At 40.5% G+C, this 25358-nt stretch overlaps 4 protein-coding genes across 6 annotated transcripts; 2 read left to right on the top strand and 2 right to left on the bottom strand.

Moving 5' to 3' along the window:
- Nucleotides 1-3946: 3946 nt before the first annotated feature.
- Nucleotides 3947-9234, top strand: LOC145229220 (uncharacterized). Its single transcript, XM_080094520.1, has 5 exons — nucleotides 3947-4934; nucleotides 6512-6584; nucleotides 6709-6839; nucleotides 7185-7431; nucleotides 7675-9234. The coding sequence occupies exons 1-5, from the start codon at nucleotides 4850-4852 to the stop codon at nucleotides 8702-8704; spliced, it is 1566 nt and encodes a 521-aa protein (XP_079950646.1). The 5' UTR covers nucleotides 3947-4849; the 3' UTR covers nucleotides 8705-9234.
- A 27-nt stretch (nucleotides 9235-9261) lies between these two features.
- On the top strand, nucleotides 9262-14811 carry LOC145229230 (uncharacterized). Of its 3 annotated transcripts, XM_080094545.1 has the most exons (5): nucleotides 9266-10772; nucleotides 11727-11867; nucleotides 12112-12662; nucleotides 13810-13899; nucleotides 14319-14811. In XM_080094545.1, exons 3-5 carry the CDS (start codon nucleotides 12220-12222, stop codon nucleotides 14536-14538), a joined length of 753 nt encoding a protein of 250 aa, XP_079950671.1. In that variant the 5' UTR covers nucleotides 9266-10772; nucleotides 11727-11867; nucleotides 12112-12219; the 3' UTR covers nucleotides 14539-14811. The 3 variants fall into 3 exon arrangements, with proteins under 3 accessions (XP_079950657.1, XP_079950671.1, XP_079950665.1); XM_080094531.1 differs by having other exon boundaries at nucleotides 9262-10772; nucleotides 11727-12662; XM_080094539.1 differs by lacking the exon at nucleotides 9266-10772 and having other exon boundaries at nucleotides 11576-12662.
- A 31-nt stretch (nucleotides 14812-14842) lies between these two features.
- LOC145229209 (uncharacterized) lies at nucleotides 14843-17232 on the bottom strand. The gene has a single exon (XM_080094511.1). It carries the CDS (start codon nucleotides 17176-17178, stop codon nucleotides 14959-14961), a length of 2220 nt encoding a protein of 739 aa, XP_079950637.1. The 5' UTR covers nucleotides 17179-17232; the 3' UTR covers nucleotides 14843-14958.
- A 1616-nt stretch (nucleotides 17233-18848) lies between these two features.
- On the bottom strand, nucleotides 18849-20223 carry LOC145231692 (protein jagunal homolog 1-like). The gene is made up of 3 exons (XM_080096355.1): nucleotides 20024-20223; nucleotides 19607-19718; nucleotides 18849-19364 (listed from the first exon to the last, which is right to left on the bottom strand). The coding sequence occupies exons 1-3, from the start codon at nucleotides 20110-20112 to the stop codon at nucleotides 19017-19019; spliced, it is 549 nt and encodes a 182-aa protein (XP_079952481.1). The 5' UTR covers nucleotides 20113-20223; the 3' UTR covers nucleotides 18849-19016.
- Nucleotides 20224-25358: the final 5135 nt, after the last annotated feature.

Below are 25358 nucleotides of genomic sequence, written 5' to 3'. Positions count from 1 at the left end.
TGCGCTAAAATTTGACAAAATGACAGCAAAACTCATTAATTTTTGATGATTAATGCATTAGTAAAATGAGCTATTGTGCCATAAAACGGCATTTATTAGCCATAGAAGTAAAAATTCAAACTGAATTCGGTATGTTGTCTTAGGCAGGAGAGCAGTGATACCCATAAAGTGGAAGCTCCCATTTGTGTAGTTCACAGTTTTTAGCTAAAACCGGATTTCCATTTTGACTTATGCTGTACGACGATCCTCTAATAGAGACATACACGTTGATAAAACTTCCGTCCGCTCGTGGCTGGCTTGCTATGCACATGTCCTCATTAATTATTCAAACTAATCGTCGCTGACGACATTTAAACGTGACTTGTACAAGATTAAGATATCGCCTTCAAAATCGGAATTTACTTCCTTCTTAGTGTATTGTGACGTGTGTCTAAATTCGGGGCACCTTATCTACCGACATATCGATGTCTGTTTTCTGCCACGCGCCAGCTTTTGTGCACACCATATGTTCCGTGTACTTCCTGCTGTGCTTATGTAACTCCCTGAGGAGCCTTTGTTTTGGGTGTTGAAGACGGACAGTTGCTGCTAGCAAATCGCTCGCTTTGTTCGCCGCACATGCGATTAGCACGGCCTGTGCCGATTTGGGTTTCGGGGCCCCGCTGGGACTAAATGACAAATTTTCGTCTTTAATACCCTAAATTCTTCCGCGTGGTCTCTTGTTCGTAGAGAGACCGAGAGCGTTTATTTTCGGAAACGAGCCTGCAAATAGACCGCAGTTACGACAGTGTTTAGCCTAGTTAACAAGGGTAAAATCGATGGTAAACCTGTTTATTTGGAACATTTGATGCAGGTTTCCGGCTTGTCACCCGGACAAAATACTCAAACTACTAAAATATTATTGACATCGCTGCAGGATGTTTATCGATAATATAAGGAATAAAAAAATATGCACACATGATTTACAGTTTTTGCTGTCAAATTTATATTTTTGTCGACCAAAAAAACAATAAATAAAACTTTCACTTTCATCGAAATCATACGCGAAATATTTTACGAAATAGCATTTGTTTAGTCGCTTTAGCTTTAAAGTAAAAACCCAGTTAATACTCTAATTCCAAGCATCATGGAACTAGCAACAAGTATATTATGTTCTGTATAACTTCAGGATGTACACAGGATTTACTTTATCAAAACACAGGCATTGTGTTGTAACACTCGACAATTGTTTGTTTGTGGAACGGATTAAACACCCGCAGAACCAACAGACTTTGAACAACTAGCAGTAAGTGTCCAGCGGTCCTAATGTGCAGCGAAGTTAGCAGATGTTTTTGTAGGTACGGCAGTTTTGTAGGACATCTGCTGTTGTGGGTGTGTCCAGCAAAATAGTTTGTTCACCAGATTGATAGTTCTGTGCTGCCTTTGGTTGTCTTTTTGTCTAAATTCCATTTTTAACCTGAATTTGAAAGACCGGTGTAAATTAAATACATGTTGTAAAATGTGTGTATTGTGAATTCATGTAATATTGTAAAGTGGTTTTCCGATTGCCAGCCTTTGAAAAGCTTTAAGGCCAATTCTAATGATACATTTGGGCTTTAATGTAGCTACCACTCAATACCGAACCACAGTGGTTGTGTTGGTGTTTAATAACACACGATGTAAAAGAAAGTCCAAACTTAACTGTACACAAACATTGGGTGTTATGTTACCGTTGGGACCAAAAACAACGCATTTTGCGACGGGCTCGCTATGTGTTGGTGCCATTTTGCACATACATTATTCACAGTGGGTTAGGCCAGTGTTGGCATTGCCTACAAGCGTACAGGACTTTATTGAAAAATCAGCTAGCTAGCTCATTAAAAATAGACCGTACACGCGCCTTCATAAATATCATATTAGAGTTTTATTATTTTGTATGGGCGACTTAAGGCGTGTATCAATAATTCAGAGCATTTTATGAGGTGTTTGGTTCTCGGTTTTGGAAAATGGCCCGCTTGTCGGTAAAACTGTCTGTGTCCTTGCGATTATTCAGCTTATTATTACGGAAAGTCGTTTTTATTGCGTTTTATTTCCAAACCGATCCGCGGGCGCTTCGGAATTAGCGCATCCCGAGAATAATATTAGAGGATTTGCAAGATCTATTTAATCCGGCTACACTGACGACTGCTGCGAAAATCCATGGCGATATAATGAAAACGGCATTCCTTAGGGGGATATGCAAGGCCGCTTTGCCCTCTTAAGACCTTTTGAACTGTCATATCTAAGTCGGGTTAGTGACTTGCGTACAGCAGCCAAGCAGTCATGCATTGCTAAGAAAGGACATTAAAAAGGCATTTGCTATTTGATGTTGAACAGCACAAGGAAGCAAAGCATATTTATATTGTCTTCAAACGTTTTTGACCCCTCAGTTGTAAACCGGTGTGTTAATTGGGACATGTTATGGTTTCAAACTTCCAGATGGGTTTGCCAACGACTTGCCAATGCTACGAATTTCTACAGCAAATGCGCTTGGTAAGGAAACCTGTTCCATGGAAATCATTAAGGTCAGTGTCGTGATTTTATCGGCAAAGAAAACGCTTCGATAAACCGCTGACGATTCTTTATTGCTTGCATCGAATGATTTCAATTAAGTTTGCAGCAGCCGCGCGGTGCAATTACCCGGCATCGAGCAGCAGTTTACGACCAGGAGCAGAACTGTATGACCACAACTTCCCTGTAGCATGACGAGGCGCGTGTGGCTACATCAATTAATTCCGGTGGATTGCCAAAGAGTCACATGCGATGCCTGTGCATTTACGTCGGGCCGACCGCAGAAAAATGTTATCCAAAAATCACAGGAAACTGGCGAACAGTGTAAAACAGTGTTTCACGACGCAAGGAACATGTCGACTGTCCAACGCAACAACGGAGACCGTCTTAACCCTGCAGACGTATCCAACCCTGCACTAGGGCTTAAAGAATAGTTTTGTAACAGACAGGTTTGCAAATACGTTAGCAACCTGCCTATGTGCTTTGGTCAGTCGGTACAGACTACTGCAGCAGGTCATTTGTCCAGTGTCCGAAATGACAATGGATTAATTTGTTTCCGGAACTAATGACAATGGGTTCAAGTTTAAATCAACCATTTGTCAGTTGTGTTGCGTGACTGCAACTTAATGAGGCGTAATGCATTGTTATCGTCCAGGCCGTCTGCCATGCACGCCGCGCAATTAAGGCGGACAGACTGTTTTATTACCGACAAAGGACTCATGCAGCGGTGGTCGTGTGCCATCAAAACTTGGACAAATTGCTTGCAAGACAAGTCTGTGGGCACGTAGGAGTAAATTTCGCCTGGCAGAATACTACAGGCAGCAACAGTGGCTATTGCCTTTTTTTAAAACGCGTTGTATTTTTTGTTTGTTTTATTATTCGGATCGTATATGGTAGGCAAGGGCCAGGGGCTTCTTTTGTTTTGTATGAGTAGCAGACGGGCGGCGCGCTGCCCAACTGTCGGTCGCTTCTCTGCTTTGTCTTTTGAGAGCGCCTTTTTTCCTCTCGCGCTGCCTAGTCGCGTTGTAAAACGGCACGCGCGCCTTGTTTTAATCGTCGCATAGTAGTCTGTAGATTAATACACGAACAGCGGCAGGTGTCCCCAAAGAAGCGTCTGGACCTCTGCGCCTGTTCTTGTCATATAAATGCGCTGGCGAAGTTTTAGTGCATCACTTGCAACTAGCATTCGAGCAGTACAGAGTACCTGAGCCAGTACTAAAGTTTAGAAATAACACGTGTATGTGTTGAATTGTATATTTCAATCTGATTTTAGTAATTAATTACAGAGAATACATATGAGGTAATGCATGTTAGACTTTGTCGGTTAACGTTCGTTTTTAACTTTTATGTTCAGTTGTTTTGAGGCAGACAATTTTAAAACGCCTAGTGCACTATCTAGATTCTAGAAGTAAAGTGGCTAGGAAATTAAAAAAATATTCAAAAATTCTCAAGGGTTTGCGGCGAGGATATTGACAGCTCAATTTCCAATCTAAACTGGCAACGCACAGGTCAAGACACTTGCAGTGTTTACCCAAAGTGGCTTGTGTAAACAATATGCGATCGAAACAGTTTTAGAAGTTCGCAGGGCGAAAATAAGATAGCACTATCGTTATGGTTCTATGAAACCGACATAAAAATGGCCCAAATCGTTGTTTTATTCGTGAAGTTTTAGTAATTGCGGACAGAAGTGTGCAATTTAAAGCAAGTTTAGCTAGGCCTGGTGGATGTCGTGGAATGTAAATTTCGCTTATCGCTCAGTTCAGGCAAAAGTTCCCACGGTTTGGTGTGTGAGAAGAGCCCCCGGGCGCCACGCTATGCCAATGAATAGCTGAAGTTCAAATGCTCGCATCGATAGGTTTAACACTATGTCATTATTGCTCTGGCCGCATTTGCGGTTGATTCGTTTGATTTAACGGTCAGTCGCTCACAGGTGTGAGTCAATGCGCCTGTACAGCGACAGTTCGGCCACAGTGGTTGTTAGCGTCCGTGCGGAGCGCGGAATTTGCCCTGGATTCGTTTGAAGTCTTACAGGCGTCGGTCGAATGACCTCTGCAAGTCAGGCGCCACCCGAAATCAACTTCGCTAACAGGGATACTATTTTCTTTTGTTGCAGATCAACCCGAATTGCAAATAAAAGCCCGGTGTACTGTTAACTATCGAGCTAAACTTAATACTAAACTGCTGAGGTCGGACGTTTCCTTGTTCGTCGTTGACCCGAAATTCAGAAGTTTGTGCTGCACTTTACGGAGTATCAAGTGCGAGTTTTTGCACCGACAACGTCATACACTCGAGATTTTCGTCTCCAGTCCTGGCGAAGACAGTCATGTCGACCAATTTCGTCCACTTGCTCGTCGTATTATCGGCCTCCCTAATGGCCCTGACGGGAATAGCCGTGGGAAAATCAGCCGGTGAGTTTGGAAACTAAAAACGTAAACAACTGTAATCGGGCGCAGGTTAGGTTTAGCTGAAAGCAAAGGGCTCGGGTTTACATTGATTATTTCGTCAGTGTCGCGGCGATCGCGCTGCCACGACTGGCTTTTTGTTTCCTTTGTGGGGCGCAAGGGTTGCCTGCGCGCCAATACAAGATAAATATTTGACACCAGGTTGTTTCTTAAACGCGCAGGGCGGAGTAAACGCTCAATACAAGACGCACGACTCGCGCTGTGTTCGAAAACATAATTGTTGATTGAGGGCGTTAAATAAAGTCGACGCTTTTAGGTGAGGTGGCGGTGTGTTGATTTTACAAGAAGCAGCGAGCGTTAATTTGGCCGCGCTTTTGCTATCAATTGCCGTAACTCGAGCAGCTCTTGCAAGTCGCGCCCAGCTTCGTTCTCACGCCTGAAAACGTGGCGCGCGACAGTGAGGGCGTTTTTAAAACAACCGCACTCTCTTCGGGTGTGAGAATATAGCGGTGGTGATTTTTGTCTCACCGGTCGCTATGTTTCCGGGTTTGTTTGTGCTACAGCGCGCCCACTAAACGATGACAGACTTGACTGGGCCAATTGCTGCCCACTTGCCAATGGAAAGCGCTCACATGTCTGGTTTAAAGGCGCCTGCTGGTAAGCCGTCTTGGCTGTTATATCAAAACTGACAAACGGTGCTCGAGAATAAGTCGTTGTAGATGGCGATATAACGTTTCCAACTTTTCGGCGCCCCGGTTCCCACGAACTGTGGACACAGGCTGCCAATAATCTCTTGTATTTCGCGCGTTCAGTTTCGGGGCTTCAACCTATGTCTCGTGAATCATTCGATACTCAGGCGGCGTCTCGATTTGCGCAATCACTGGCCGTACCAAGAGGACACTTGTGTAAATCACTCGGCGCCGAAAAGCTACGAGTTAATATAATAATGCGGTGTAAAGGTTTTAGTGGTCTGCTAACTTGAAATATGGTAATGTAAATGTTAAATTCGGCCTCTGTAGGTTGAATAACGCAAGCGACAATACAAATATACTTTATACCGAGCAGGGTAAACAAAAAGCAGGTGCCCGCTATAGTGCCCCGTCTAGCAGGAGATCTCGTCTTTAGGGAATTTAACAAACCGACAGCCGTCTTGGCGATAAGAAAAAGCGCGCAACAGATTTCTTGGACATATGTGCCGCTCTCTCTGTCAACATCTCGCGCAAACGCTGCGTAAAGTCGCTTAATTGGATTTTCATTGATTTTGTACGCGCGCTTAGACGCTCTATTCCAAACCGCATACATCGCACCCAACGCGTGTAGTTTCTGTTGCGTGAACTTGACGAGGGCGCTGGCGTATCGCTTTCACCGCGTAAGGAGATATATCGAATACGCGTGGTGCTGTGGCATTGTTGACTGTCTTCGACCCGCGCATATGCCTGGCATCTGGTGTATTTCCCAAGGGCATGATTATTGTGTGTTTGGCCTCGCGTGTTCAGTGCCCGGCAGCCCGCTGGAGGATAATTTGTGACCTAATGACCGGCTCTCCGCATTGCAACAATTAATAACCAACGCCCTCTTTTCAGAAACCACCGAAGTCCCGTGCCCACAACGTTGCAACCTGTTCAATGGAGTTTGTGCCCCTGACGGACAATGCAGGTAATGACCGCACTGTTACATTGTCCTGACGCGTGCTGGTTTAATTTAATAATCCAGTAATGATGGCAATTGTGATTTGAATGGTGGGCAGCGTAACTTAATCGTCCTAATGTTTGTTTTTCAGCTGTGACGAAGGTTGGGAAGGTGACAATTGCAATGAGTGCATCGTCAAAACCGGATGTATGCACGGATCTTGCGACCAACCTTGGCAATGCAACTGTGATGAAGGATGGGGCGGAAAAAACTGCGACGAAGGTAATTTTTGAAAAGTTACACCCCATTTTTTGACAAATCCATGCCCACCACTCAAGTTACGGACCCGTGATAAGTGTTACTACATTGTTATTGACGGCATTGATCTAGCATATGTGCCCACTGTGCCTGGTCAGCAGCCATATAATGTGCTTACTTTTGAGTCAGCAAACTCACATATGTGCACCTTTTCCGTCAAACTTAAGTCCATACACAATAATGTGCGTCCAGTCGCGCCATCTGCCATAATCCCAGTTCTTGATTGGATTAAATTTCGCACATTTGCCCTACTGTGTTTTTTAACTGCAAAATCATTTGACCGGTCCTAAACAACGATTTAATTTACAGACTTGCAGTACTGTGAACGTCACGAACCATGTTCCAACGGTGCAACATGCGTGAATGATCGTAGAGGCGGTTACGAGTGTGCCTGTACTGAAGGCTTTACTGGCAGAACTTGCGACGTTGCCAAGCAACCAAGCACTGTCCAATCAGCACCGACCACCCCTCGTCAGGATTCTGCAGCTGATTTTAGCCATATGTGCAGAAATGGTGGAACTTGCCTGTACGGAAATCAAATCATCGGTTGTGAAAGGTAGGTTATTTAACTATACATGTTTGGTTGTGCAAACATACACAAGTTTTATTACACGATAAAATCATTGTTTGGTGTATTTCAATTCATAGGAGTTTGAAACTGACAATTACAAACGTTTAAATAGTGTTTAATGTGAAAAACACCCAACAGCACACAAACGCTTTTAAATAAGTAGCCAGCTGTGTGTAAATAAATATGTGTTCTTGCTGTACAGAGATTCATGATATCATTTACTTTCAGATGTGCTTGTCCTGACGGTTACGGAGGTAAACACTGCGAAGCCTTTCTGCGTATGTGCAACACCCGACCCTGCGCAAACGGCGGACAATGCGAAAATCTTCCAGGTGGTTTCAAATGCAAATGCACGAAGGGATACACCGGCCGTGATTGTACAATCGATGTCAATGAATGTCATACCCTTGGTTCTAATGCTTGTGCCAACAACGGTCGTTGTATCAATAACATCGGTTCATATGACTGCTTGTGCGCGGAAGGATATGAAGGCACACGTTGTGAAATGCCCACACGCCGCATGCCTCCGCGCCAACGCCTCAACCCTTTGACACGGTTCTTCCCCACAATCACCACTGCATCTCCTACCAGTACTAAAGCGGAGTCGGCAGGAGTTTACAATGGCGAAGTTGAAAAGGCCCCCGTGCGTCCGGCTTTGAAGAAGACTTTTGAGTACAAGAACAAACCCGAACCGGAGCGACAAATCGTCACCAACGTGAAAGTCACTCATATCGTGGAACAAGTGGTCGATTCCCCGGCCGTCGGGGCGTCGCCGCAAGGACAAGCGTCTGTCTCCGTCGTCCAAGCGGTTACTTTCGCCTTCCTTGGTGTCGCGGTCGCATTGTTTATCGGCATTGCCGCTTTCTTGTGGTTCCACTGTTCTCGGCGCCAACACCGGGCCGCCGAAGCCCAGTGTGCGGACACCGAAATCCCGAGCTCGTCCCGTGCACCAAGCGTCTATTCTCAACAGCGAACGGACAACCGCAGCAGCTTTGTCTCAACGCAGGAGGAACCACGAAAACAACGAGACAGTGCGTACTTGAAAAATACCGACTACCGGCCCACGGAAGCGGCACGACCGCATCGGCAAGCGCGTCCTGGCAGCGCGATTCGTACATCGGTCTCCTCGCAACGTCCAGTCGACGGTCTCTATGTCGCTTTACCGCAAGAAGGAAGCGTCGCGCGACATGCCGAACGCGACACATTGCACGTCGAAGAATCTCGCGCGTTTTTGCCTCACGGTCGATCAATGCACTAGCCTTAAAGACTTAACTGGACTTGTTTGTTTTCGTTCGCTGCGTTCACAGCAAACATGTTGCACTGATGACTGTGAGGTGTTCATTTCTTTTTGTTACTTTTTCGTTTTCCTTCATTCTTTAATGCTGCATTGTGCCGGCAAAATTGCCGATTTGTTACAGTTGTTACCGTTGCGACTGCCACTCGATGATAAACGTAAAGTTTGGAAATAATCATTGTACAACGACTTTATTGCGAGACCGTTTTTGCATGTCGTTTTTTGACTCTGAAACCTATGTTGATTTCTACGCTTAATTTTGCCCAGGAAAGAATCGTAACTTTCCACTTAAATTATGCGCTCCCGAGCTATCCGCGAAGACTTCAATCTTTTTCATTCGTTTATTTTGTTCGTTCTTTATTATTTCTTCACTGTGTTATTTTGTGTCCCCATTGAGCTGCTCATGACGTGCTTGTAGAGCCAAGCTCACATTCCATATTTCCCTAGTTCGTATTTTTTTCATTTTTTCTCCTCAATACAAGGTTGACAATTTACTGATAGAGCCTGATTCGGTGAGGTCGCCTGTTGATAGCATCATCTGTTGATCAGCAACAAATAGGCATTAGGTTACTGAAGAGAAATTGACGGGCCTTTGTTGACCTATAGAACAGTAACAGAGGGCTTTAGAACGCTTCTATTGACCGGTTTAGTGGGCTCAACACGACGGCAGAGCGAAAGTTAATTTATAGGTGTAGAATTACTCTCAATTTGACACACGCGATGGCAATCAGCACCCTTTTGTCAGCACAGTTGTTGATCACGGACCAGCGCACAGTTAAAAATAACCCTATGGCTTTTGACATACACAAATTTCGGTTACGTTAGCTACCAATGTCTCTTGGTATTGAACTTGAATAATGGCAAGTGTATAACCTTTATTTCCGGAGGGGTAAAACTGTTTAACGATATTATTGTCTAATTAGTATTTGCACAATAAGGTGTTGCAACATACATATATCGGATACTGATTAGCCATTTGTAGCCATGTTGAAAGGGTATCCAAATGTTAGCTGTTAATAATTGTATCTAACTTTTTGAATGTCTGTTTTAAAGAACTAGGTTTCAAGCCCAACTGGTTGTTTCGTATGCGTACTTCAAACTTGCTCAAAACTGGAATGGTCCACGATATTATTTTTACTGGGCCGGTGGTCCATGGCCTGAAACGAGTTGAAAACCACTGGGCTATAGCATTGCTACGTAATCACGATGTTGCCTTAATGCTTACAATAACTTACAGAAACTATTAGGCAAGCTCTTACACAGTTTTGTTTTTATTAAACTACTTTTAAGTCCACATCTATAGTGTCACTAAGCATTGCCAATGTGAGTACAAAACTATTATTAAAAACTAACTACCTTGCAAAGTGGAAAGATTTTTTTCCAAACCGTTCTTGTCATGGTAATATTATTAGTGTTCTAATCTGTACACACAGGAAGCAAATATGTTTTTTAAGCGTTATTTGGCTACCACAGAAGCGTGTTCCGCTGATAAACAAATCTTTATCCCAAACTACATGCGTGTGTTTTTGCCATTGTTGGAATAATGCGATCATTCGGAAATTGCTCACGCGACAATAGACAATCGAAAACAAACAATCAAATCGGGATAATTAAATCTTATCCCAGATGTGAAAACAGGAAAGGGCGCTTTCAGTTATTGGACTTTATCCAGTTAGCAGGCAAGCCATGAAATCGGTAATAACAATTTCTAGCAATGAGGAGCTGCACAGTTGTTCACACGCCATGGCAACGTAATAACTGCTTTGGGAATTCCTGCTCAATGGCACAGGTGCCCATCCCAGCACGTGCACCTGTTTTGTTGCGACGATGCCTATTAATCATACTGGCAGTTGTGCATTTGATCCTGCCTGTAAAATGTTTGTCGTTTATGCATTTGCTAAATTTTAACCGGTATATTCTCATACTTGATGACTGGACAGTTGATTGGATTCTGTCGGAATTGCTGTAGGCTATCTGGGCTGAAACTTCTCGGAATTGGCGTGTTGGTGGCTCGAAAGTCATGAGTTCAATTGTAAGTGGTTTGGGTGTGTCAGCTGTTGTAATTGACGGTGGTTTGGGTTCATTCACGCCGACTGCAGCAAGAGAAATCAGCAATTATGTTGATTTGTGACACAGTTTACTGGCAGTAACTTGCAACTAAACGGAAACACCTTGCCGCAAACTATTTGCTCGACAACTTGACAATCCAGATTTTTTAAACTTAATATTGCAGTTTAAGACTGATAAACCTTTCTTTTAAAACTTTGGTTGTTATTTATGATGTTAATGTGGTTCAAAATTTCGGGTCTTTTCCTGAAAACAAAAATCAAATTACGCATAGAAATCACATTTTAACAATTATAAATTTAGAACTATACTGCAAAACTGAAATGTCATCTACTTAAGTATACCATATTGACAAAAAGAAAAAAACAACAACACTAATTTGTTTTTACTCAAATAAGTTATTAATACAGTTTTACATTGTCGTATATCAGTTTAAAATACGTCATTTAAACTTTATTTAAGTTAGTACGTAGTTAACAGGTAGAAATAAGTAATAACATCCACAAATGTCATTGACATCATCCCATGCAAGAAACCGTTTCTTGTGTCATCACAAAACTACCGTTACGTCATTTAGCCACAATTCTTAGATCATCGATTGAAATGGAATGTTGTTATTAATCTGATCCTGGTTTGAACATAGAGGCCTAAACAAATGTATGGACAAATTAGTATTTTTGAGAACGCAAAAGCTTTCGTCAATCAAAGTTTTTAGACTTAAACTGCAAATTCTTGAAAATATCTTTCACTTAAGATTATTATGTATTTCAAAATATTTTAACTTGGCGTTTGGAATAGGATTTACAGCCATGGTTATATACTTTTGTTTGCTGCAAGAAAACGTTTTTGGAAGCAACAACATGTGGTGGTACGTGCACATTTGTTCTCATGTTTTAATAACCCCTTCATCGTTCGACAGTGAAAGGGCTCCCATGGGACTATTTGATGATTCCATCTCCTTCTAACACAGATGCGCCGCAATTAGATGGTGACTGCATTGGCTTGTGCGGGCTGAGGAAACCTCTCTATATATTAAGAGCTTGTCAATAAGCCTACCAAGGTACAGACTAGTTTGTTGAGTTCGTTTATTGATTATCATGGCTGAGGAAGCTAAAATGTCGCATGAGACTAAGCTTAATTCTACGTTTTCAAAGCAAAGTTACATAGAGAAGCCTAGCCGTCAAAACTCACAAACTGCTGAGGGAAATGAGGAATGGCCTTATTTGTCGTCGTTGCTAGAAAATGATCCAAGTGCTACGAACATTGCCAGCAATCAAAGTAACATTTCAATCGAACGTTCACAGTCTAGGAATTCGTCAACTACTCGCCGTTTAAGCGACAGGTCTTTGGGCAGCGAGAAACCAGCGGAAAGGTCTGACTTGTTCGGCTACGACACATTTCCCCGTTCCTCAATGAAGGGGAATATTGCGAGGCAACAGAACAGGCCTATAGACCTATTCAGAGACGATTTTGATACCCGTATGGAAGAGATGGTCCGCGAATTCGACCAGCGCTGCTCACGATCTCTATGGGACGACGAAGATCGGATGAAAGGATCGTTATTTAACCGAAACCGCGACGAGAGTTCGTTTATGTCGCGATCGCGGGCTTTAAGTGACAGATTCTTCGGACGTTCTGGAATTTTCGATGATGACGATGACTTTGCCTTCGGAAGTGGCAGGAAACGATTGCGTGGATTTGATGACGCGGACAGTGGGATCTTCAGTGACGGAACGATGACGTCACGCAATCGTCATCACACCGACGACTCGTTTGCTATTGATAAAGTACTGGGACAGGAGCGTAGAAGCACTCCAGAAAAGTTTGAGGTTGACATCGATGTAAAAGGATTCAAGTGAGTATTTTAAATAGGTAAATCAATTTTGGAATACTGTCTGTTTAAAAACGTTTATTTTACTAAAGACAGTTTAATATAAAGTTTAAAACAAACATATCGGGTAAAGCAAAGAGTTTTTACCCACCATGCACCATTTTGTCGGCGAAACGAGAATTGTGAAGACCTACAGCAGTGGTTCTTAACCGGGGTTCGATCGAACACCAGGCGTTCGGCAACACTGATTCAGGGGTTCGGCGGAGGTCTTTTGAAGTACAATACAAATACTCGTAGTCACTAAAAAGTGGCAAATTTTTATTTGCTTAATATCAAAACACTGGAAGGTTACACTAAAGTTCGTTTTTTTGACGTATAACAAAGAGCATTGTGCGCGTTCTTTGTAAGCAGCAAACATCGAAATTTTGTTGGCAGCAAAAACTTATAACTTTATATTTTTTATGTTTGTGTACAATTGCTAAAACTGCAATGGCTCATTTTTACAAAAACTAAAAATTGCCGAAATTAAATCATGAAACAAGCTGCTTGTATTATTATGTCAGAACATAACAAAATGACAATCAATAACTGTTGCCACTATGTTTGGTCAAAAGCTAATTATGACCTACCAAACAATATGCGTTAAAAACCTAGGATGTAACTTATTGAGGTTCGACCAAAGGCTTTAGAACAGTGGTTCTTAACCTTTTTTCATTGCTGCACCCCTTTCAAATCACCAACCAATTTTCGCACCCCCTTTGAAATCACTAACCAATTTTCGCTCCCCCTTCTGTAATTGCCTAAATAGAATAGACCTGACCAACCTTAATGATTCAGCATCTCCGCACCCCCTAGGAACAGTTCTCGCACCCCTTGGGGGTGCGTGCACCCCAGGTTAAGAACCCCTGCTTTAGAATGTCGTAGGCCCTACGACGTATAAAAAGATTGGCCGTTATAAACCACTGACCTACACGTTTTTGCGTTGGTACAAACCTGGAAAGGACAAACTCTTTATCGTTTTCCGGGATCCGCGCTAAGTCGACATCATGCAAAATATTTTCAAATTTGCGTGCTGCTAATATAATCAGACCAAAAAGCAATATTTCACTCTTGTCACAAACTCAGCTGAGGCATGAATGGGTTGAATCTCACACACCAATGTTTGTTGCAGAGCCAATGAGTTGTTGGTGAAAACAGAAGGAAGTAAAGTGATTGTTTGCGCGAAGTCAAAAGACGAAGCGAACCGCGATCTTGTGTCAAGGTAAGTCTACGTCACACAGAGATTCGTGTCCAGTGCTGGATTAACCATTAGGCAAAGTAGGCACGTGCCTACATGCCAGTCAAAAATCCAGGCCACTTTTGTTATAGTTGCAACAACGATCGTTGTGACAATGATTTGGCAACACTGTAATTATAATGTTTTAATTGGCAACCCTGATTTTCGGGCTACTTATACAATGTGCCTACTGGCCAGCAGACCCTTAATCCTGTTCGTGTCGTCACAAAAATGTTGTGTGACTTCACGGAATACGTCATTGTGTTAAATATAACCTATGCGAAAACGAAAAACAATATGAGGATCGTTGTCAAACAGAAATTTAAACTAACTGATAAAGGTCCCAATCAAGTCATATTAGACAACATTATTAAACAACTTCTAACAAAAAAATCATAATTTAGAGAACTGAAGCGCGAATTTGACCTTCCCGAGGGCATTGACCCCTGTGACGTCACATCCAGCTTGATGCCGGACGGCTTTCTCCGCGTGGAGGCGCCAGTGAAGCTGTTTCACGTCAAACATGAAGCGAAATCGTCAAATACGTCACGGGTGGCAATGTTTGAAACCAGCAGCAGCAGCAATGGCAGAACAGCTTCGAGGGTAAAATCACCAGGATTCTGACATTGAACTTGCTTTACAGACTTTGAAAAACGTGATTTTTTTCTTTCTGCGTTGTATCTGTTACTTGTACAAAACTCGTACACAGCAGTCGACAGGGAGTTTCAAGACAAATTTTTCACAAATGTAAATTACATTTTCAACTAAAACGTTATTGCTTGGCAACAAAATGTGCCAAGATTCGGCTATGAACATGACAACTTGCCTTTTTTGAATTTATTTCTCGTTGAAAAAGCTTTTTGTTTTTCGTTGATGAAAAAAACAAAGCGACGTTTATTTGTGGGTTTTTTGTTCCAACTTGTTGCAAAAACATACGTAAAATCGAGTAAAGGAAACAAAATAGCAATACAAATACATTTAAAGAGGCAAATTGTTGGAAAAACAACAACAAAGACTTAAATAAAAACACATAGATATTTCATTTTATCTGTTTAAATCTTCGGTCATTGGTTCCGGGAGTCCTTTTGCTTTTCGCCACTCGGGTGTTGCCAAAGCAACATTCAGCGTAGTTTCCATGCCAACGGCTGGCGATTCGAACCTGGACACGTGATCAGGAAGGTCGACCTCATGTTCGATTCTTGACACTTGGTGACGCACCTTGACCGTAAAGGGAGCCGTTGAGCTGGCTGAAAGCTTAGATTGGTCGGGTGAAGTGCAGATAAAGAACTGTGCTTGAATGCGAAAATCCATAGCTTTGCGAATGGAGTCCATCAGGTTATTGTCCGGCTTTAAAAAGTTTGTTGTTGTGGCAATGGCAAGTTGTCGACCATAAGTCACCGACAAGTATGGTTGACCCTCAATGGAAATGCCCCGTTTACAGACAGTTGTAAAAGCAGATACGTTGTGGGAAGAAGTTGGTGAGGATTTGCGTCTTAAGCCAGGAAGGGACACGCAAGTTACGCGTTCCCTGCCTAAATACCACACATCATCGTCAGTTTTGTTCAAATTTCGGCTGCTCTCCCACGAAGGATTAATCGGTTCGTTATCAACTTCAGAAGTCTTCAGTACACAATTTTCATGCGGCCTGATGCGAAACGGTGGAGGGTTCGGAAGTAATGGATCTCCGTGCTGACTGCGGCGTCGAAATTGAAGGGTAGCATCGTGCCTTCTTCTATCAAACGACCAATTTCTAGTTGCCTCGCCCATGTACGGTTCCGAGGGCCGTTGGTTACTGAAACCCTTTCCCGCGTTTACTGGGCCTAGAATGGTGACTTCAAAGTTGTCATGGACGTAGTAGACGACTTTCTGTTTGCTGTCGTAATCTCGAAATGCTCCTCGTTTGTGAAGGTCGTACACAGCGTCAAGGTCATGGTCTTGCCCGAGACATTGACTTGTGTCAAAGCCAAGGACAGCTTGAAGACCAAGATCGCCAACCTCACAAGTTCCTTCAATATCGATTTCAACGTAAGTCTTGTGATGTTCGGGAATATCCCATGAGCCGTAAGCTCGACCGTAGGACACAGCATTCATTTCGAAAGCGGTTTTAGGTTTAGCACCGCAGTCAATAGGCTGTGATGCTGGAATTTCCCAAACAAAGAAAAGTGGATCAAACGGCATCGTATATCTGTTGGTTTCTTCATTGTAGCTCAATAAAGGCTTCAAAGGCTTAATTGGTTTCGGTTCATAACTGGTTGAAGCGCCCTCAAGTGATAAAAGCGGTGGAGACTTTATCCTGTCAGCCATAACCATGCCGTCAACATAAATAAACATTTCCTCTGATCTAACGCAGTACGAACCATAAATGGATGCATCCTCGTTAAGTTTGTTTCCACCAAACAGAGATCGAACGTCTGCAAATTTAAGACTTACATTTTCGTAGTCGTTGCCCTTTAGCAGTGATTGATCTTGAAGAAATGAACGCAGACAAGTAGTTAGATCTTTTACAGTGGGGTCGCGTTTCAAAATGCTGTCGTAGTTCACCTGTAAAGTGATCCACCAGTTTTCGTAGCGGGGCTGATTGGAGACTTGTTCAATATACAGTTGAGCATCTAGTTTTGAAGATTCGCTCGCAGGTGTTTGTGGTGGTGTAGGTGGCAAAGCGCGTGATATTTCTTCGTCTTGAGCTTGACTTGTTAATTGGAAACTAGAATCAGTCAAATCGCTCTCTCCAAAGTTACACGAAGTTAGAACTTGCAATGGAACTTTAACAAACATCATCTTAGTCGAATTTTCTTCTTCTAAAACTACCAGCTCTAGAAAATTATCCCCCGCCCCAGGGTCGAGATAAAAACTCAGCAAGCGGGCGTCATCTAGCGGAAGGCGGCGAGAGAAGGTTGTCATGGCAGCAGGGTGCAAGTGCAAACGCTGACAGTTGACCTCAATTCTAAATTTATCTCGAATTCTGCGCTTGATTTCGGCAACTGGCTCATTATTTAGCGGCGCTACCTCGATTTCAGTTAAAAGCGGCCCTGGGCATGATTGTGTTGATATTAGAAGAGGGATGAAAGACCGAATTTGAAGCGCACATCTAGTGCTGACTTCATGGACAGTTGCAAAGTATTTTAGCAGATTTTCCTCTGGTGGAATCTCATCACCACCCAAGTATATTCTTTGCTTTGAAGGATGAATTCCTCTCGCATTGTATATCAGGCATTTGAGACTCTGTATGTTGATCTGTGGATTTACTCCAGTCAATGTGACCATGTCTGTACTTTTTGCCAACGCTATGTTCAGAGTCAACCCGCTGGGCTGAAGTGTTCTGTAAAGTATCAGAAATCGTCTCAAACAAAACGAAACAGTGAAGAGTAAAATATTAGGTCATAAATCTTTAATGGAAGTAAAAAAACAGAAATAAATGTTTCGTCGCTAATCAAACGAAACATTATTGGGAAAAAAATTCCTAAAAAAAACTACGTCTTGCAGCTTTTCGTATTTTCATGGAGGCACGAAACTCTAAATTTGTCGTACAATGTCATGAGGCAATAAAATACCAATATAAAACGTTTAAAGTCGTGTAGTTGGCAATTAGTTTGTTTCTTACTGATGAAAAATAGGATTTTCTGGTTTGATTTGACAGACCGACAGCATTCGAGTACCATATTTAAAAAAAGGATATAATACAGTGAGTTAGATTAACAGTACTACTATTACCATACTCAAAAGTAAACACACACTAAAATGCAATGTGGGCCTAATAATGCACTTGTTTGGTTTGTTATTTAAGGATAATAATTATTATCCAAACAAAAACACTTTTCGTGTGACCCAAAGCAGATGGCAATATCAAATTTCGTTCTCAATTATGCGCTTTACCACTAGTTTTATTGAACGCGAAAAGCGTCCTTTTCAAACCCAGATCAACCTGTTTTGAACGCGTGTTTTTTATTTACCCTAACCCGTAGGCTTACCTGTATCGTGTTGCATTGGCGAAGTCGTCAGAGTAACTCAGTGCGCTCCTGTGTTTTGCAACTGCCGCCATCTTGAAGCAATGAACAAAAAGCGACGAAAGTGACTTAAAAATGCCAGCTCAATTAAAGCACAGGCCCGAGAAATATTCCCTTTCGTTTTGGACCAAGTACCAATTGTCCTGCCGGGTGTAATGTGTCACCTACTAGCTGAACGGGGTAACATGAAACCACAGCAGTGCTATAACCCCTATTCAATACGGTCGTGTTGTACAAGCGTTTTAATCGAATGTGATTTAAGGCCTGCGTTGCTGTTTAGTATTTTGAGCTGACCAGTGACTTTTCGGCGCGAAAGGACGATTGAATGCTAAGCAAACATTCGGAGCTGTAGAGTTTCGAAGCGACATCAACAAATAGATGGGTTAACTTACCAATCAATCGAATGCTGCTAACACACTGCACGGCCAGCTACTTTTGATGCAATGACGTCATTAATCAAGAAAAAAGACACTGTAATGAACACTATGAAGTTTTAGCACTAAAACATTAACTGCGGGTATTTTAACCAAAATGTAAACTTGGATCCCGAAAATATATAAAGTATATATCCGTGACAAAATATGTATATTTTACAATAACCTGCTGGTAACTTATTATTTAGTGGAGCCTTTGCAACATGTCAGTTCAATGCCAAAGAGTTGCATGCTTTTCGTTGCACATAGTCTTGGTGACAAGATATAGGTTACAAGTACGGAATGTCCTTCAGCATTTTATGGAAATCGTACGTGAATAAAATTTAGGTACATTAGCACAACAGCGACATCTAGCGGTTTGTCCCAGAAAGAAAAACTGTCTGATCCAATCTCAAGAAAAAAGCTCTTTCTGAGAATTTTATTGGTTGTAAAAACATTATTTTGACAAGACCTGAGTGAGACTACAACTAATTTTTTTAGTACACATTTGGTTGAAATTAAAAACAGCACACCTGTCTTTTATTTTGTTTTCACAGTTTTTTCTGAACTGAAATCTGTATTTTGGCAGTTTGTACAAGTATTTCACAAAAAACAAGATTTTCCCACAAACCATTATGACCTTTGGCATGATGCTATAAAAAAAACACAAAAATGTAAAACAATTTCACTTGTTTTTAAAGCCTTTAGAGTTCCAGGCCTCAAGAAGTTTGACAGAGCAATATATGCAATGCGAATTAATTGACATTGCCATAACAATGAACCCATAATACACAATGGGTAGAGGCTGTCCAAACAAAAATGCATTGAAACGGCCACTAAGAACAAACATTTTAAGTTCTGATAATCGTGAAACAAAACCAAAAACAAGTGGTAAGACTCCAACAAAAGCAGTTCCAAATTTAAAAATGTTCAGCACTGAGGCTTTGTTCCTCTGCAGTGATGAATTTCCAACAATTAACATGATAATATTGCACAGATACACTTTCTCCCATTGTTCGAAACTAGGTAAAACCTAAAAAGTAATTGGAAGTAAGTAATTACCTAATTTGTACAGTAAAATAAAAAAGCACACATTGATACATCCAATTTGATACTGGGCAATGAATTAAAGATATTTTTTTAATTTGAGGGTATTATATTATTTAGTACCACACATTTAGTACCACACAACTAACATGCCATTTAGTATTTGCACTGTCCGTGTGGTTATAACAGATACGTATAAACTGCAGTTTAGCTACAATAGAAACTTACCTGATTTGTGAGTTTCACATCTAATTTTGATTGCACAAAATGACAAAACACAACGGCCCATGGAATCAATGAAAAAAGCAGGTGAAGTCTCAACTTTGATTTGTAGGAAGCGCTGAGATAAAAACATAACAAAGTGACTATCCCATGTCAGATATATGAAAACAAAGCGCATCAAAAGTAACTTATGTTTATCATATGGCACTTGTTAGATCAAAAGAAATTTGAAATGAACAGGAAAAAAAATAGGAAAAATCGGACCAAACTTAAATCTGTACAAATACATTTAAATCAATTAAATAATCAAGCTGAACTTGCTCTGTGCTATAATATGATTTAAAGACAATTTACAATTCCCCAACACGGCAAAAGTGCAAACAGCAAGCACAAATCCGTTTTTATTTTTTGCTTTTTTCCAACCTTATTTTATACTGGGATGCTATTCTTTCACGAAATAAATGGTCACTTCCATCAGTTCCTTCCACTGTTTTTCCTACACTTGATGCCATTGTGATTTTTGTTCATAAAAATGAGAACAATTTCGATTCTACTTTAAATGCAAAAGTCAAATTGCTTCCTTGTTGCAACTTCGTTCCGGTTGAACGCGGAAAGTTTCCCACGTGAAGAATTGCACGCATGAATTATTTCTGTTTTGCAAAACCATCTTACTTTGGGATGGAGTTAATCAAATAATGTTAAACACATCCCGTTGAATTGATTTTTTAAAGAACTTTTATTGACTGGTAAATTTATTTTCATTTTCGTGTGCGATTTGTATTTTGTCTTTCAACATGTGGGACTTTCCCTCGTTATGCATCATTGCACAATGTAGCACCATAGTATCATAGATCAGGGGTGTCAAACTCGTTGGGTTCGAGGGCCACATTGCAGTTTAAAAATTATGCCGAGGGCCGCATATGATTTTTAATCAAGTTTTATACACATAAACAACCTTTTGGCTGTGACGACCGCATCGCAGATCCTTATTCCAATTTCATCAACAGGCGCCAATTACCTGCTGGTTTTTGTTTTAAAATTACAGATGTAAAGAAATAGGTTTATATCATGTATATACCATCTATTGACGTCCCCAAATCCCCAGATTAATTTCCAACTTGATGCAGAGATTGAGCTGCACAGTATGAAGATCAGTTTTCACTGTTTATAACCTCATAATCTATATTATGACGCCTTTGGTGCCTGTTTTTCGCATTGTTTGCACACAAAAGGCCCACAAACTCGTTTCTGCGGCCGCATGTGGCTATCTGGTTTGAGGAACAGTTTGATTACTATCGTTTCTAAAAAAATTAAATTTCTGTAAATGTCTGTTTAAATCAGTGGTTCTCAACTCGTTTCAGGCCATGGACCACCGGCCCAGTAAAAATAATATCATGGACCATTCCATTTTTGAGCAAGATTGAAGTATGCATACGAAACTACTATTTGGGCTAAAAACATAATTTTTTAAAACCGATTTTCAAGAAGTGAGATACAATTATTAACAGCTAACATTTAGATACTCATTCAATATGTAATATGCAATCATCACTAGTTAATCACTTAATTTAGTGGACGTCCTGTGGACCACCATCCAGTTGAGAACCACTGGTTTAAATAGTAGCTTTCACTTTGAAAAGTAAGAAAAATTCATTGTAATTAGATAAAAATCTGACAAAATACTACAATTGTTGTTGAGAGTGTTCGTGGGCCGCATTGGAGGGCTTCATGGGCCGCATGCGGCCCGCGGGCCGTGAGTTTGACACCCCTGTCATAGATAACTTAATTCACTAGATGCGCAACTCGTCTGCCGGTTAAATATTAAAAAAATCTCTCGGGTGAATTACCACATAGAACAAGATGTAACTTTTAATGTGTAGTTATGTTTGGTTGATGTATTTTTTAAACATTTTTATTTTAACAAATCTAATTTAATTACCACGAACGCGAATATATTGGTTTTGCCTTCCTTCAGACGTTGCACGCTCGAATGAACAAGTACACATTTCGTGTGCATTGGTAAGAACATACACATATTTTGTCGTCTTGTCGATAGTTTTTTGAGCTGCGACGTTTAATTTGATAAAAATGTTCTAGTTTTTGGAATTTTCTTAATAATATCATAAAAAAATGGCTATTAACCTTATTTATGTAGCAAGTCTGGACTTTGAATTCGCTGAATTGGACAATTTGCAGTATGTGTACCACATTGCTACATACATGGGTTGCCATTATGGTGTCTGCATTTCTGGCCCCGTAGTCAATAAATCCAACTAAGTGGCCTTCCTAGAATACCAATTTTCTTGACTACATGAGAATAATAAATTAAAAAAACATGAAAAAGTGCATAAATTGCTGCTGTTAACTAACTTTGCATCCACAGAGCATTGACTGCCAATTGGTTGATACCACATGCACCAGAGCCAATATTTTTAACAATCTACCATACAGTGCTTTTAAGGATTGTGTGATGATATGTCAGTTCAAAAAATTATGTGTAAAATTGCAACTTATACCTGTACTACTGTAAAGTACGTGATGATGGCAATATAGGAACACCACTGGTTCTGAGATGATTATATGCTGCTGAAGCTCTAGCAAAAAACTCAATTGCCCAATGAACCACATCAGGGTGGTACCGTCTCCGATTAATGGTCTTTGAAGCATTTTTACCTTGCATTTTTAAAAAATGAGGCTTGCCACTCATTAGTGAGTGTTTTTGACTTTCAACCAAATCCTGCAGATGGGAAATGACACATTACTGTTCCAAAATTAAATGAGAAACATTTGAATCTGCATACCAAGATATCCTAATGAATTCGGTCATCCACTGTTACCAATTCTTCTTCACTAGTTGCACTGGATTTCATTTACTGCACTCTGTTGCGTTCCATTTTTTGCCATACTTTGCACACATTTTACACATTACCGGCCCTTTTTCTGTTACTGTGTTTGAATATTAGGTGATCTAGTTTTAAATGTGTTGCCATATTTACTGGCTACATTGCAGTGAGGTGAGCGCATTATGGTTGTGCCTGTCGGGGCGTTCCATGCTTGTATGACATGTTTGTTAATATTCTTGTTTTTTCCTGCTTACTCCCGTACAAAGTTCAAAGTTATCCAACTCCCCTGTCATGATGCACAAAAAACAATAAAAGCCTAATGGTAAAAACTATCTTGTTTTAAAAGCAGGTGTTATACTTAAAAATGCATTTAAAGTTGATTTCCTCAATGGAGTAATACCCAAGGATAGTGGTTTAACTCACCATCCATAAAATGGAGCCCATTCAACCTCAACATTGCTTGAGATGCAAAGTCTGCCACAAAAAGCATAACATACAGAAACCCAGATTAATTCATAATAAACATAACTGTACCTTATGTATGCTTTAACAATTTTATTTTTATATTGTTCTACCAAAAGGTATTTGCCTTTCCTATAAAATGACTTTTCTAAATGTTGTACAACTTGTTGTTTAAATTGAATTGTTAACTTAAGAAGTGTGTACTAACTTTCAGCTGAGGACCTAATTGTTTAAAAGCTTTCTCAACACTTTTAACGCTGTGGTGTTTAACTTATGAAAGAACCTTTCTGTCAAATGGTGCTTTTCTGCTTGTCTTGGCCACAACAAATGATTTTAGCTGTAATAAACATTTATATGTTCATGGGCAATGTTACCAATTTTGTCCTGTACTGCTGTTTAGGAATTTTTTTGGATGGCAAAGCACCAATTTTTAACTTTTTTCTGCAACCAATAATCAGCAGATCGTTTTTTTCAAAGTGATCTTCACATATGAATGCTCTAAAAGAATTACTGTTTGATTTTGACAACAGAAGTGGGTTAAAAGGAAATTAATATTACGTTTCTTTATGAAGCATGTATTATGTCTCGCTAAGTTGGGTCAAGCAATGAGAGCACACATTTTTGTAAATTGCTGTAATGTTTCTTCATATCAGAGTTGCTTTGAAATTCAGGATTGCAAATTTTAAACAAAGATTTTTTGCCATTGGCTGGCACGATGTGGCTAACCTAGCTATTACACAGAAATACAACTAAATCACAAATACGAGAATTTAGTCTTGTCCATGGTATATTTAACATACAAAATCAATCAAACAAAAACGGTTAGTGATCCTTTCAAAAACACACAATAAACTTCTAAAAACGAATAAAATACACGAGATACATGACACTTACGTAACCTGCAAGTTTATTATCACTTCAATTCCAAAGTTATTTGACGTTTAATGCAACAAATTGCGATTTTTTGCCAATATCTTCACTCTTCACCCATTGCCCGCCATTGTAAATAAGCCAATGTGTACTGGTTCATTCGAGCGTGACCTGTCTGAGCGATTTCGCCGAGTTGCGCATCTAGTGAATTAAGTTATCTATGATAGTATACTAACATGGTAGTCCAGCTCCTCTTTTCCTCTCGTTTCTTTTATTATCCTGCGCATTTCGGTTACGCATGACTGACACTGCACGTCGCCTGAAGTTTTGTATGAGGTACGTGGTAAACAGCTAGTTTTTCAAAGCCGCTGGCGACAAATCAGTGTCTGTTTTGAAGTTTTTTTAGTTATTGGGTTTATTGTTTAATGTATGTAGAGCTATTAAAACATTTTTAGCTTTCAATTGTATGAACTCTTTGAAGTGTATTTTTAAAAACTTATAGACAGCATCTTTTTTGTAGAAATTGCTTTAATATTGAGGCAATGAACCGAATTGGCGAGGCAAGGTTTTTCAGCATGTTACTACACTAGCCAACATGGCTTGTGTCTTGTCATCAGGTGCACTGATGAGACCTTGTCAAAACAGTAAGCAGTACTTGCAGCTTACTTATCATCTATCTATTGGCTTATTACTAATATTGCCATCACTTTGGTTCCCCTGCAGTTGCTTAATTAGGCATTAAAAATCAGTTGTTTTCTGTGGTTTATGTGGTATTTGAACAGATTTTGTTGAGGCATCATTTTTTGTAATTTGAAAAAAGAAGCACATTGTGCAGAAAGTACAGACACTTTTGACAGTTTTATTTTGATATATTTTTCAGAGCCCCTTTTTTGGTTTCCTTGGTAGATCTTTGGAACATTTTAGAAAATAGCTTTTCGGCAAACGTGAACGACAAGACACAAATAAATAAATCGGATATTAAAACCTATTGGGTACTTTCTCTTTATCCATATCAACTTCCAGAATATCACATGTCCTATTTTGGAAACTTTCATAATGAAGATCATGGAAAAACTTTTACACAAAATAGTCTAGCTTGTTGGTTGGCCAAAAAACTCTTTCTCAAGCAATTCAGGTACACACTTTGTAAAAGTTGCAGTAACTCTGATGAAGGATAAGTGAGACCTCCAGGGTTTTGCTCCATTGAAAAAATCAGCTTGCCCTGCTGTGATTGCATGGTGGGCAACTTGCTAACAATTTTGCTTACTTTCGTAAAATTGTTTTTTGCCTTGAACAAAACATCACCTTCCAAATACTCTAAACTATATGTTACCAATCACAGCATTTAACTGTTGTTACAGCGAGAATTAATTGTTCCGCTTGGGTGATTTCCGCTTGGAAGTTCTCGTTTATTCGTGACGTATTGAAATATTCATCCGCGACAGAGCATGTGCTTTGAACGCCACGTTTTTGTGAGCTGCGTTAGTTGCTAGGTTTGCAGTCAATTTAAGTGAATTTATCCTAATTTCTTGTGACTATTTTGTTTATAGTGAAACTGTAAATGTTAAGAGCAATAGCTAAAA

The sequence above is a fragment of the Phallusia mammillata genome, chromosome 1 (assembly GCF_965637545.1).
Source record: "Phallusia mammillata chromosome 1, kaPhaMamm4.hap1.1, whole genome shotgun sequence".
Classification (NCBI taxonomy): Eukaryota; Metazoa; Chordata; class Ascidiacea; order Phlebobranchia; family Ascidiidae; genus Phallusia; species Phallusia mammillata.
Note: the sequence above shows the minus strand (reverse complement) of the source record. Positions and strands in the feature narration are given on the sequence as shown.

What these genes read in the sequence shown, in the direction of transcription:
- LOC145231692 (XM_080096355.1), bottom strand. Translation starts at nt 20,112, where the DNA reads ATGGCATCAAGTGTAGGAAAAACAGTGGAAGGAACTGATGGAAGTGAC. An exon ending in GCATCCCAGTATAAAATAAG is followed by an intron (nt 19,719 to 20,023) that starts GTTGGAAAAAAG and finishes TTTTTATCTCAG; the next exon opens with CGCTTCCTACAAATCAAAGT. An exon ending in ATGTGAAACTCACAAATCAG is followed by an intron (nt 19,365 to 19,606) that starts GTAAGTTTCTAT and finishes ATTACTTTTTAG; the next exon opens with GTTTTACCTAGTTTCGAACA.
- LOC145229230 (XM_080094531.1), top strand. Translation starts at nt 11,905, where the DNA reads ATGGCTGAGGAAGCTAAAATGTCGCATGAGACTAAGCTTAATTCTACG. An exon ending in ATCGATGTAAAAGGATTCAA is followed by an intron (nt 12,663 to 13,809) that starts GTGAGTATTTTA and finishes TGTTTGTTGCAG; the next exon opens with AGCCAATGAGTTGTTGGTGA. An exon ending in AACCGCGATCTTGTGTCAAG is followed by an intron (nt 13,900 to 14,318) that starts GTAAGTCTACGT and finishes ATCATAATTTAG; the next exon opens with AGAACTGAAGCGCGAATTTG.
- LOC145229220 (XM_080094520.1), top strand. Translation starts at nt 4,850, where the DNA reads ATGTCGACCAATTTCGTCCACTTGCTCGTCGTATTATCGGCCTCCCTA. An exon ending in GCCCCTGACGGACAATGCAG is followed by an intron (nt 6,585 to 6,708) that starts GTAATGACCGCA and finishes TTTGTTTTTCAG; the next exon opens with CTGTGACGAAGGTTGGGAAG. An exon ending in CAAATCATCGGTTGTGAAAG is followed by an intron (nt 7,432 to 7,674) that starts GTAGGTTATTTA and finishes ATTTACTTTCAG; the next exon opens with ATGTGCTTGTCCTGACGGTT.
- LOC145229209 (XM_080094511.1), bottom strand. Translation starts at nt 17,178, where the DNA reads ATGGTCACATTGACTGGAGTAAATCCACAGATCAACATACAGAGTCTC.